Here is a 14,563-nt window from a genome sequence, read left to right on the forward strand (position 1 = left end):
TTTGAAGTTGCTGTTGTAGAAATCCTTCTCATATTTCAGTTTGATTTTATAATTTTACTCCGTTGATTTTAGTGGTGCTTTGCTGGCATTCCTACCTTTTCTTTCTTTGTTAGGCACAAAACTTTCACACGGTCCTTTTGGTTTGGGGGTTTTTTGGTTGCGTTCTTTCTCCCTGATTTTGTCTTTGATGCCAAAGCCCCTGAGTGATTTCTACAATCAAAATCTTCAGTAAACAAGTGGAATGATATTAAGTCATATCTCCTATTTGATTCTATATTTCACCTTCTAGAATACAAGGTGACTTTTAGTTGATTGAAATCAACACTCATATTTTATTCATGCTATCAGTATACTTTTATCTTAGTAAAAGTGTTAGTTTATCTGTAATATGATATTCAGTGATGAATCAGTAAGACTGTGCCCTCACTCTGAAATGTCTCCTTAGTCAGTTGGATATTAATTGCAATTCAGCTATTGCTATTACCTGTTTTAAGGAAAAGCAGTTGCATATTAATGGCGTGGAAGAAAAAAAAGTTTGGCTAAATATAAACATTTTCTCCCAGTAAATGCATCATCGTTTATAACCAGATTGATGAAATGAAACATGTAGTTCTAACCATCAATGATCTTGAGCTACACAATGGGACAAGTTGCAAATCTTCCCTGTACCTGTTGTTTCACAGTAAGGTAGAGATGCTTTCTACTTAAGAATATTAAAAAGTTGTGGTAATATGGCATTCTGAGATTAAAGGTCATCCAACAACTTTCAAAGAGGAAGATGGGCCATTCAGGACAAGTACTTTAGATTACTTTTCAGTTTTCTTTCAATATGTCATAATATCAAATTATTCATATGTTTGGAAAAAAGCCTAAAGAGATAAGACTCCCTACAGAATGACTTTTTTTTTTTTTTTTTTTTTTTTTGCGGTACGCGGGCCTCTCACTGTTGTGGTCTCTCCCGTTGCGGAGCACAGGCTCCGGACGCGCAGGCTCAGCGGCCATGGCTCACGGGCCCAGCCGCTCCCCGGCATGTGGGATCTTCCCGGACCGGGGCACGAACCCGCGTCCCCTGCATCGGCAGGCGGATTCTCAACCACTGCGCCACCAGGGAGGCCCCAGAATGACTTTATTTTGATGCAATTATACTGTCTGTAATTACTAAATCTACAATGTAAAGGCAGTTTGACTCCATATATTGCTGTCATTAAGCCAGAATGCCTGTTTATTATGCAAATGAGAGGGTATTTACAGATTGTGCTTTTGCTGAACTCTTTCTTTGAAGACCTAAAATGTAAACTGCTATATATTCATCTGTCTTATCATTGAGCCACTCAAATGGAAATGGCATGAAGTCCAATTGTTGGCCAAATGTAAGTTTAAACAAAATAAAGCCTACAGATACTGATTTTTATCAAAGTCATATTTTTCACAGTGATGCTTAAATGTGAGATGAGGAGAAGCCAAAGAAAAGGAATCCACTAAGAAATGCTTGGAGAGTGTGCCATGTAAACGACATAATAGGGTACCTGCCTCTCAAATATCCTTTCCAAGTGTTTGGCTCCCCCGATTTACTTCCAAAGTGCTCCAAGTGGATGAAGGCACAGTTGTACAATGTCCAGTCACTCACACGTTTTGATTAATTATGGACACATTAAAAGGTAGAGCATTTAATTTGAATACAGTGTATAAAATTAGAACCTTACCTAAACCTTTTAAATCTTCTAAATTAGATAGAACCAATCATGAAGCCAATTTTCTGGTATTCTGAATAAATTCAATTTGTATTAATCTAGCACTTTAGGATGCTGGGCAATGATCTTCACCATAATTCATAGGGTGTAGGGAAGATACAGCTCTGTTCTGAATAGGAGAAAATGTAATGAGTGTCTCATAGACTTATTGAGCATCAAAAACTAGGGGTCATGGGCTTCCCTGGCGGCGCAGCGGTTGAGAGTCCGCCTGCCGATGCAGGGAACACGGGTTCGTGCCCCGGTCCGGGAAGATCCTACATGCCACGGAGCGGCTGGGCCCGTGAGCCATGGCCACTGAGCCTGCGCGTCTGGAGCCTGTGCTCCGCAACGGGAGAGGCCACAACAGTGAGAGGCCCGCGTACCGCGAAAAAAAACAAAAAAAACTAGGGGTCAAATGCACACACAGGTAAAGGGTATTAGCAAGCAGCCAATAAATACCCTTTTCTACTACTATGCTAGGCATAGCATACTAGAAAATAAGCCGATAGAAACAATTTTATTTTTGTTATTGTGGAGATCATATTATAAAGTATTTGTGTATGCTAGCTTTTGACTGCAGGCAACACCAAATGCAACACAAAATGGATTAAACCGTAAGAAACACTTATCTCCCATTGCAAGAAGTTCCCAGGCATGGTGGTTGTACGGCTAAACAGTACAGCAACTCAAACCATCTTCAGGGTCATGATTACTCCCAACTTTCAGCTCCTTTATCCATAAAACACCAGCCTCTCCTTCACTGAACAGTTCTCTCATGATCACAACACAGTTACAGGCAGTTCTAGCTGCCACACACAAATATAACACCAACCAGCAGAAGAGAAATCACTTCCTGTGTATGTATTTTCAAGAGTTAGAAAAACTTTCCCAGACATCAGCCAGCAGACTTCCTCTTATACACAACAGGCCCAAACTGGATCACATGGCAGTGCTCAAACCAACCATTGGGAAGAAGTATGGGATTACCAGGACTGACATATAGACTAATAAAATTTACCCATGAGTGGGGGATAAGGAGTAGTAGTTGCTTATCTAAAAATGCATATCTAAAAATATGGCTTATCTGAAATCAGAAGGAAGGAATAGCTGTTAGGTAAGCAACTGACCTACGATCTTGCTTATTATTTTTTTGTAAATTGTATATATTGTTCATTCAAGTCTCCTGTCACCAAATTAGTTCATTAGCACACAACAGAAGGTCGAATTCAGGAAGAATAAGCCAAATCACTTTTTATACTTCATATCTGATATATTTAGCGTGTAAACTTAGACTTCAGGCCCAACTATACTCAGATATTTAAATCCTGGTGGTTTTCTACCTGGTGTGTTCTCTCAGTTCAGTCTTTCATAATCATTTCTACTAGAGCATATAACACATTGGATTTTAACCATCTGTATGCATCTGTATTTATTCATTTATTAACGAGGCAGAATTCCACGGGCCCTGGAGCCAGCTTGTTTCAATTCAAATCCTCTCTTCAGCACTTACTAGCTGTGCAACCTTTGGTTAAGTTTCCTTATCTGTGAAAGACAGATAGTACTGCCTGACTCATGGGTTTATTTTGTGAGCATTAAATGAGCTTCTACGTTTCAAGCTCTTATTTTATTCATTTACTGTTTTTAACTGGAAATTGCAGAAATTTCCATCATATTTAACAATCTGAACTGTGTATAGACTGATTTTAAAGTTTTGCTTCCCTGTGTGACAAAACAATGACAGTTTGCACACCGTTTGATAAAAGAGGGCTTTGAGTCGCAAGCTTACATTTTCTCTCAAGTGCCTGTAGCTCAGAAACAGCAAGAGTTCAGAGCTGGGTTTCAGCAAAGCAATGGAGAATGGGAATTCCAAATGATTATTCTGTTGCTGCTATAGAAAACATTTTGACAGTCAATTTGCTTGATCCAGCTAACCTGTACCACTTCCCAAACTGCCCAAAGCATCTAGTTTTAGCTTACTGTACAAAAGAACAAAACTGTACAGAAGAGGTAACTTCAATTAATATCGTACACAATGACATTGTTGATGAAAACTATGCTAAACTGATCCATGTAAGATTTCCATTCCATCTCTAGGTTTTCATATCTACCGGTTTTATCAGAAAATAAAAAAGGGAGACTTTGACACTGTATCATTTTAGACATGCTACAAAATGCACTTGAAGTCTTTATAATGCATCTGAAAAAGCTCTTCTGCAATCTTTTCTTGATCATGACCCTGCCGTTCTTACCAAAATCTTGGGAGGCCCTTTAAAGCTATAGACTTTCTCCAATATTGAGTGGTGCTTTGAAAATAAATTACAGTTTTTGAAACTGCATTAGTAGAGAAATGGGTGTACAATAAATGGATTACTAGAAAAACAATGTTAAATTTGTGAATTTATTATTAAATGCTTTTAGAAACATCTCTGATATCCCAGTTTCCAAGATTTCTTTCCCTATTATAGGTGGGAAATTTTCAATTTGTCTAAGAACTCTTGCTTTTCTGTATCATTATCACAGTATTTCAGTACTTGGGTCTTGACTTGGATATGTTTTGTTTCCATTCTTTTATTCTCTGTATTATAGGTCTAAGGGGGGAAATAATCTAGCAATGAATATAGTTTTCATTTGGCTCAGAGATTCATTTTTACTTTAGCTAGTTCTTCTGAAATTTATGTTGACTATAATTGCTCAATATAATTGCAGTGACTGATCTTCTGGGAATGAGAAACTCAGTTTGTTTAAAATTGTATACAGTCTATTACTTTATAATACATTATTTGTAAACAATGCTCGTGCTTTCTCTTCATTCTTTAGGAAATCTCTATTTCATGTACTCTAAGAAACCACTAATTACAGGATGCAGCATGATTTTATATACCACTAAGAAAAAAATGCTGCAAATTAAACTATGTCCAAAAATGGTTTCCTATCACTTGAATTTTTATTTTGTACTTATTGAAAGGTCATTGACTTACTTAGATTTTATTTTGTGTCATTTTTGTGCATACAAACGAGGAAAATAAAAGAGATGGGTTAATAACTTGCAAAGATTTCTAAATCTGTCCTCAATTCATAGTTGATGATGCCCATCTTTTCTTACAGACCATTTTCCTTTGGGCCATCAATAGGGTTCGATAAAGCATCTCTTTAAACATTGTTCCATTAGTGCTTCTAAAATCTTCCAAGCTGTTTGACTCCCATTCTGCTAGTTTTCAGTGTGTAAGCTTACAGTAGAAAGCTTCAGACACAGCCAGGATTCTGATCCCTTCCTCAAATGGCCTTTAAATGATTTGTTACTGGGATATCAATAGGAATAAGAAGACAGTTGAGTGTGCACAGGCCTGGCTGACAGTGATAGGGAGATGCCATATATTATAAGACAAATAAATCCTCATTTCAGAGGTGTAAAAACATGGGGGAAAATGTAATGTGGAAAAAAAAATGTATTCAGAGTCGAATGTTTTAATCTCTCCACTATCATTGAGTCACCATGGCATTTTTCTAAACCTACACAATAGGGGTCCCACATCACTCTACATCATCAGTTCTTTCACTTCACACACACACCCAGTTATGAATGCAGAGCAGACTTAGTAACAGAATTCACCACCTCTGGCTATAAATTCAGATATTCCAGGAACAACTAAGCCTAGTGAACCCACACAGGTTTTACTTCTAATCGTGCTTTCTTGATTACAAGGTACAGATACTCAGATTACTATCAATATTAGTATTGCAAGATACTACGTACTGAAACTCAGAACTGAAAACCAAGCCAAAGGAAGCAGGACAGCCAGAGGGATGCGGCTGCCATGGTGGTCACAGATTTGAGCCCTGGGATCAGCTGCATTCGGGGCCCTGGTCCCCCCACTTATTAACTCTGTGACAGTGAGCATGTTTCTTCTCTTCTCTATGCTTCAGTTTCTTTAGGGTATTTCATAGCTTCCATTCCTGAAGGAGAGAATCTTACTGGCCTCACTCACCTTTTCATGCTAAACAGTGTCATTGGCCTCAGGCCAGCATCTAAGTGAGGTGCCCTTCCATCAGGTACTCATACCTCCTTAAATCTGCTGTGCCCATGGCTCTTGGGGGGCGATCATGCAATCTACATGGACTCTTTTCTATCATTAGAGTCTGTAAGCAGGACAATTTCAGTGGAAAGGGGCTATGGGTGGACATTCACATCTTAAGTACATCTCCCACCACCATCTACAGGATCCACAGTCAGATCTCTCCTCAGAAAAAAAGAAAAAACAGTTGAAAAAAAATTTTTAATAGATACAAAGAATTTTGAACAAATCGGACCAGCTTGGAAATAAGCCCTAGTAATAATGACACTTTTGCCAAAGTACATTATTATTTTTTTAAACAATGAAAATTAGAGTAAGACAGGAAAATAACTGAATTCTTATTATTGCCAGTGTCCTTCCACCTTTAAGGAAGAGAAATCTTGAGGAACTGCTTTTGCTTGTCTTGGGGAGACAGGAATGGAAGGGGGTAAACACTGGACAATCTGGAAAACTAAATTGTATAAGATAAAGATAGGAAATCATTCACACTGAAAATATGAAAACCAGAAGTTGGTAGTCAATTCCAAAGTCTAGTAGGAGTAGCTGACCATTTAAAAGTTTGACCTCTGGTTTTTAATACAAATGTTGCTATTCTGCTCTTTGGAGCCCCTAACATATGTACCCCTCTCTGCTTACTCCTTTTGGACCCAGATTTCCTAATTCCTGGTCCTACACTTTACTTCTTATACATGCTTTGTCACCTGCTCCCTGGTGATCAGAGTAGTGTTTCCAGTTATCTAACTATGTCAGGAAGGTAACTGTGAGTTGTAATTTACCACTATTGGTGTCAAGAGATGCCATCCTGGGGTCTGTTTGAGTTTCCATAATGGCAGGAAAAGGCAGCCAGGAGAAACTCAGGGGCTGTCTCAATGGTGTGAATTGGCATCTTATTCTCCTTGTCACTGACTCCACCCAAGGCGCAGCACTCAGGAGACACACATAACAGGCATCAAGTACCCAGTACATGATAAGTAAGACATAGCAGTAAATAAGTATGGTTCTCCCCTTCGGAGGAAGAAAAGAAACTAAGAAAGAAAGAAGAGACAAAACTAAGGAGAGCAGGAGGATGTCGATTGGAGAGGAGAGACGGGGGCGGGGGTGGGGGCAGAAAGATAGGAGAAGGAAAACCAACATAGCTGTAGGAGGCTGCAGAGAGACAGGCTTGGAAGAAGGGACAGAGAACACATAACAGCCCCTTCTATGGGGCCAGGAATGGGAGACCATGGTGATGGTTTCCATGGGCGTTTACTTATTTCCAAGCTCATCAAGTTGTACACATTAAATATGTACAGTTTTTGTATATCAACCATACCCCAGTCATTCAGTATCTCCTCAGGGATTCTTAGGAGATGCAGCTGGTGAGTGTTCAGTCCTCCTCCCTCCTCACATTTTTCCAAAGACACCTTCAGCATAATAACCTCTACACCTCTTCAGGGTTTGTACTGTGACATTTGTAGGACTGGGGAGGAATGTTGATTCTTTTTGCAAAGTAAAGCTAAGCAGGCCCATTTATATTTGATTTGCAAAGGCATCTGTGAGAGATACTGGCTGAGAACCATACTCTTAAGCAGAATTCTCGCTGCACCTCTTTAGGAGACTTTTGTGATGAGATAAAGGGGTAAAATCTGGAGGTACCTACATCTATTTTGAATCAATACATTGCAGATAAAGGGCTCAGGAGCCTGTATGTTTTATGGTTTCATAAAGGTAGGCTGCTTGCTATGCTTCCATTTGCTCCAAGGTCTGATAAACAAACTTTCATCTCTCTCCATTTTACTGGGACTAACACCAGAAGTCAGCTTTCTTCTGCCATGACAGGGACCATACAATCTCTGGCTGTCCTCCTACTTCCAGCAAGAGAAACTATCTAAACCAAAGAGACGCTACACCTCAAGCCTGACATTGCAACATTTGCAAACTCATAGAGGATTTTGATCATGCTGCTAGAGTTCACTAACTGCCTAAGGATCCTTGGGTTTGGAAAGAATTTAAATGAAACTTTTGACAGTGTTGGTTTTTTTTCCCCCCAAAATCTTTCAGAGTGGGTATCATAGGTGGGATTCCCAGGGAAGCTGCTCTAAGTCAGAGGTAGCTTACTGGGGAATGCTTTTCATGTAACGGGGTGGAGAAAGCAAGGTTTAGGCAAGATGCAGTTACCACAACCTTCAGCTGATCCTACAGGGGTCTTTAGAGATTAACCAAATTAAGGCAGGGGGACGTGCCTTTACACCAGCATCCTAGTCATTGCATGGGGGCCGTCCCTGGGGAAGTGGGTTTAACCTTGGACAAAGCAGTTCCCTTTAACCAAGGGTGATTCTTTAGGAGAGACTCCTCAGCTGTGAGCTGTCAGAGGGCCCTGAGACTGAGGGCCTCATTCCTGAAAGGGAGGGAAGGAGGTACAGGGCATCTTCTTAGGGTTTTCACCTACACTTACAGAAGGTCAAGGGAAATTCTGATGGAATAAAACGACTACATTCTGCCCTTCATCTCAAAAATACTTTATAACACATTCTGTGATATCTCCTGGACTCTGTAATAATTTCTGCAAGAATTACTTTCAGTTTGGGGCATTTCTGCATTCAAAGACTTTTTCTTAGTAATAATATATTCTTCAATATTTCTTTGACCTTCTTCTCCTGTTTGTTCTTTAATTTTGCATGCTATTATGATAAAGTACAATGCTTAAATAGAGATGGAAATAGTTCTTTCAACAAAAATTATGTGTATGCAGTATGATAGACTATCTCACTGTAAAATCCAAGAAATCCATATCAATTTATGGACCTAGAGACAGACATAATTAAAGTCCTCCTAAGTAGAATAAATGTAAGGGACAGAGGGAAGTTGTCATGGCAACAAAAAATCCTGATTTTCCTCATTTTATACCACAAATGTATTAACTTTTATGATACCTTAAAATTTCTTCTACATTCTATTTTAACCAGTGGCCATTTTGCATATTATATTTGCTAGATATGCAGCTGAATCCTTCTTTCTTGCAGTTTAGCTTTTTACATTACATTGTAAAGTTTGGTTTTTTTTTTTAATCTGGTATTGAGAAATCTCTTTCTGGAAGGTATAGTTTTCTCAAGAGCAAAACAGTTTTAAAGGCCTTTTCTTCTGTGTAATTTTAAATAATTCAGGTTTATAATATACTGACAATATAAACATATGGGGAAAAAAACAGAGTATCCTATCACAAGGTTGACATTTTTAAGTGTATCTTTCCAACCTCTCTTATACAAAAGATCTTATCTAGAGAAATTGGACATACTTTCTATAATGTCTCATAATTTGCATTTTCATCTAATTCTCTAATGTATTTCCAGGTTTGTAAATATTTATCTTTAAAATAATTCTAATAACATTATTTTATGGATTACCACAATTTAAGTCTCTCTGTTAGGTAGTTTCTGGTCTTCTAATACTATAAATAAGTTACTACAAACATCCTTATATTAAATGAATTCTCTACTGTGAATTCCTAGAAAAAGAATGAGTGCTTCTACAGCTTTTAACATGTTCTCTTACTTTGGCCTCGATAAAGTATTTTTCAAAACTATGGTCTGTACCCATTGCCAAGTTTTTTGTATCCTCACCTTCACATCTATATTTATCCTCATTTACAATTAATATATATTAACTTTCAGTTTTTTGACTATTTGTTAAATTAAACACATTTTCTTTTGGTAGGAGGGATTTGCATTTCTTTCTTTTAGAATTGCTTGCTTGTGTCCTTTGTACCCAACCTTCTTCTCGGCGGGAATTTATTTTTCTATTCAATAATATTTCTCTTGGCACATTCAAGATGTTAAATTCCATTTTAACAAACTCAATGACTATACCTCAAAATTAAGCAGTCTCTTTCCTATTAGTAAGATGACTTGTATTTTCTATTTACTGCTAAACCAATTCAAAAGAAAATCATAAATACCTTTCCAGTGCTGATTTAATTGTTTCATAATACTTAAATGTTATTACTGGAATAGACTAGTGGAAGGAACTGTGGATCAGGCTAAATCTGTGTAGAACAAATCGCTTAACCTCTCCACAACCATTTTTTTTCCCTGTAAAATATGATAAGTTACTTTTCAGGGTTGTAATGAGAATTGAGGATATCATACTTGAATATCAATGCCAGCATTTTGGCACATAGTAGGTTCTTAATAAATGGCATCTTTAGTTTTTCTTAGCCTCATTTAATGTTATTGTATCTTAACAGGTCCCTTAGCATAGTGATTTTCCAAACTGTAGGTCACAAACCAATAGTTGTTTGTGAAACTAATAAATATAACGAGAATTTTTTACTAAAACAGAACAGAATGGAATGGAATGTATCAGAATATCTCACACATAGTAAGGGCAAGTTTCTTTATGTGAAATGTGTTCCATATTTAACATATAGGGGGAGAGTGTGTATACTGGAGCACAATACAATGTACTTCTTACTAAGGGTCATAGTCCAAAACTTCTTCAAAAAACCCACTATTTTATTAGATTTTAGTCTCATCGCGTACAAGTCCCTTATGCTAGTAGCTAGGACACCTAGGTTCAAATCTCAACTCCACTAATTACTGCTATCTATCTTTGAACCAATTGCATAACTTCTGTGTGCCTTAGTCTCCTCACCTGTAAAATGGGTGCTAATTATACCTATCTCATGGGAATGGTGTGAGAACTCTATGATTTCATATATCTCAGCCACTTAGCAGATCCTCAATAACTGTTGGCTGTTTTTTATCAAGACTTGAGTAGAACATAAATTTTTTTACTAAATAAACAAACAATGCCACCTGCACTAAAGTACATAAGAGAGTATAAAGTCATCACATTAGTCAGGACTGAATAATAAGCTAGTTTTTCCACCTGCAAAATGATGCTTCTTGATAAGCATCTTATTTCCATAAATATGCATTTTCGAGAGCCATGTAACTGTTCTTAGTTTTGTTATTTACAAACACTATCTCTCAAAATATAAAGGAATGAAAATAAATTCAGCAATTGGTCTTTCTTTGTCAGTATATTAGATCCTTAATTGCCCATTATATCTTTATAATTTGTGAAAGACCTTTAATTTCACAGTGGTATACATTAAGTAAAAGAAGCACTGTCTGTATATTTCTTACATAATCTTTTCTTGATTTTTAAAACAATCAGAAATGGTAGGGATAATATCATTGGCTAGTAAGTTCCAAGTTTATAGATTTTACCTTTTTTTTTTTTTTTTTTTTTTTTTTTTGCGGTATGCGGGCCTCTCACTGTTGTGGCCTCTCTCGTTGCGGAGCACAGGCTCCAAACACGTAGGCTCAGCGGCCATGGCTCACGCGCCCAGCCGCTCCGCGGCATGTGGGATCTTCCCGGACCGGGGCACGAACCCGTGTCCCCTGCATCAGCAGGCGGACTCTCAACCACTGCACCACCAGGGAAGCCCTAGATTTTACCGTTTTTGATAAAACACCTTGCAAGCTGTACCTTATGTCTGAAGAGGATTCTTTCTGGAAATTATAGAAACATTCTTTGCTTCCTTCACAACAACAACAAAAATACTGCTTAAGCTTCAAGTGCCTTTTCTAAATGTTGACTCTGTTTAATAAAAGCCTCATTTTTCCCAAAGCCTTTTAGATCATTCAACTTATATATACAAATGTTTTATATATATTCCAAAATAAACTGGGGAAATATGAAAATATTTAACAATCCAAGAGAAAGGACCCAAACATCTCCGTGCACAAAAACTATAAACAACTGTGTAGCCCGTTGGAGGGAGCAGCCGAACGTCAGGCTTATCCCAGCAATGATATCCCACTTCCAGAACATGACAGAAATTGAGCTGAAACAGACAATATACCTTTAATTTAATGATGACACTGTTGTATTTAGCTATTCTATTTAGCACAATCACTTCCTTTAAATCCCACAGCAAACCATAATTCCTCAAATATCCTCAACTATCCTGTGGAGATAAGTAATGATAATCACATCTGGTGATTCTCATAGCAGAGGAACAAATTCATTTTTTAATACACACGGATATTTTATGCATATGTATGTGTTTGTGAGTGTGTAGTTGTAGTCTTGCTAAGTTACATGAAATACGAGTGAAGGCATCATCAATATCAATAGCTTCACCTAGGTTGTGCGAACAGTACTCCAGATTTTTGCAGGGAGACAAGAGCCAAAGCTAAACAGAATCAGAAAATCAGGGAAAGCTTCTGGAAAGCGACCCTGAGGTAGAAAAAATAAAATTTTTTCACAGTCTGGAAAAGTCTGAGCTGCCAAATGCTATTAGGGAGGGATAGATCAATCAATCGATGGATCAATTAATCAACAGAAGGAACAAACTTGCATGCCAGACATTGTGCTAAATTCTTTGCATGGATTAAAACCTTACATACTTGGTATGATTACTCTCCTTTTACAAATGAAGAAACTCAAGAACAGAGAAGCCCTGAACCCCTATCTGTCTAATTCTACCCCTTAGGATTGTATTAGTGACTACTATTGAAAAATTCAAAGCTTTGAAAAGAGAACTAATCTATTATAAAATTTGATTATCTATGTATCTCAGCCTCATCCTTGATCTCCTTTCAGGAGACCCAAAATCTCTAGATTTTGATTAAGATTTTAATAAATCCCATACATTTGAGATTATTCTACTTTCACTAAACATGTAAGTAGGCGTAATTAATGCACAGAAGGTTTGAATTCTATAAAAATGCTTTATCTGCTTGCTCGTTATTTCCATTTCTTTGCAACTCAGAAGGGCTTTATGGGTCCATCAACTTTCCTGCTGAGACTGTGAAGTTAGGCCCAGGCCTATTTGTATTTATCTATTTCTGCCCCAAATCATGTCCACTCTCACCAGCACAGTCTGAAAACTTACATCACACAGTAAAAGTATTTAAGTCCAGAATACGTTCAGATTGGAGAATATGACTTCATTTGTACCCCTTTAGAAGACCTCCCTTACATTTATACAGCACTTCACAGGTACTAAGAAAAATCTAGGCAGGGCAGGTTTTGATTCTTCATATTTCAAAAGATGTATTAATTAAGAAGTTTAATGCCTTGTCAAACTTCATTTAGCTAGTGAAGAAAACTAGAACTGTTTTCTGTATTCAAGGCTAAGATTTTTTCACTGACTACCTTAAGGATTCATTTTTTAAAATATTTTGAAGATAACATTTTAAATAATTGCATAAATTTAATAATTTATATTATTAATTATATAATTCAATAATATAATCAAACTAAATAAACTGAAATAATTAAAGTCATGTTTTATCATCAGCACCTTAGTCTATATAGTCAATCATGCCGCATTTACAGTGGCTTCAAAAATTCAGCGTAAGCTGGGACAAAGTGAGAGAGTGGCATGGACATACATACACTAGCAAATGTAAAATAGCTAGCTAGTGGGAAGCAGCCGCGTAGCACAGGGAGATCAGCTCGGTGCTTTGTGACCACCTAGAGGGGTGGGATAGGGAGGGAGGCACAAGAGGGAAGAGATATAGGAACATATGTATATGGATAACTGATTCACTTTGTTATAAAGCAGAAACTAACACACCATTGTAAAGCAATTATGCTCCAATAAAGAATTAAAAAAAAAAATTCACCCAGCAAGACAAGTGAATTATTGATCATAGTATTATCTATAGTAAATGTCAAAAAAAAATAACTGGGCAGAAAGCATGCTATCAATAAATGAGATTCAAGAACTAATTTCTGTATAACATTCAGGAATCTTAGAGTATCAGTGTTACAATAGTATTCTTTACACCCATTTTAAAATTTACTAACATTTTGAATGTGCTATCTTTTATAATTTATCAACACTTCCAATATAAATATTTGGTCTCTCCTTTTCGGAAACGCAAAACATTTAGAGTATAGAGCATGTATGTTGTCAGCAATTGTTTCATGGACATTTCAGTAGGATATGGGTTAAAAAGTTAAAGCTATATAGCAAGTAATTGCCTGTATAAGTAACTAATAGATTTGACAGTTTCATTTTATTGTTAGGAGAAAATGCTTTCAATAACTATGTCTGGTCTTACCTTCTGGGGAAGAACCTTCTCTGTGGTTCCATAAATATTTCATGAACCAACATAAAGCAATATGCTAATGACAGGCTGTTTACCCAGTGAGCAGATGTGCCCTCTGATGTTTTTTCATCTCTAGAATAGATCTGATGTGGGGTCAGTTAAACCATTTTGAATTGTTCTTTTTTTTGCTTCCCTCCCCTCACAGTTTCACCTGAACCTAAAATGGTGAGCGAGAGTCATCATGAGGCCCTGGCAGCCCCGCCAATCACCACTGCTGCGACTGTTCTACCAAATAATGCCACAGAGCCAGCCAGTCCTGGGGAAGGAAAGGAGGATGGCTTTTCTAAGCTGAAGGAAAAGTTTATGAATGAGTTGCATAAAATTCCATGTGAGTATTGCATATTGTTACTTGAGTAAAAATAAATGGTTGAAAATCAACGTACCCATTGGGAGGAAAAGAATTCCTCTTAACCTAAGTGTACCTTTGGTTTTTTTATTATTGGAATGGTAGTATTCCAAAAATAAAATGGAATATTCTTGGAAATGGAATATTCTTCTTAAGGATTTAAATATACTTAATAAATGAAAATCCAATTTATAAAAAAAACTATCTTGTGTTTAATGTAGGTGGGCTCTTTTTTTTAATCTTCTTCAATGTCTCTTTCTCCAGAGAATGTTAACGTTTTATGTGTTGTGTATTTTAGATTTGTAT

General features: G+C 37.1%; 1 protein-coding gene across 3 annotated transcripts in view; it reads left to right on the forward strand.

Moving 5' to 3' along the window:
- Window positions 1–14,563, forward strand: part of SYT1 (synaptotagmin 1) — a 541,914-nt gene that overhangs the window by 330,592 nt on the left and 196,759 nt on the right. For all 3 annotated transcript variants that reach the window (XM_067697425.1, XM_067697423.1, XM_067697424.1), the window contains one exon: window positions 14,057–14,239. In XM_067697425.1, coding sequence (XP_067553526.1) covers window positions 14,074–14,239 — 166 coding nt within the window. In that variant the 5' untranslated portion in view covers window positions 14,057–14,073. The remainder of the gene's footprint in view (window positions 1–14,056; window positions 14,240–14,563) is intronic.

Source organism: Pseudorca crassidens, chromosome 11, assembly GCF_039906515.1.
Source record: "Pseudorca crassidens isolate mPseCra1 chromosome 11, mPseCra1.hap1, whole genome shotgun sequence".
NCBI classification, from domain to species: Eukaryota; Metazoa; Chordata; class Mammalia; order Artiodactyla; family Delphinidae; genus Pseudorca; species Pseudorca crassidens.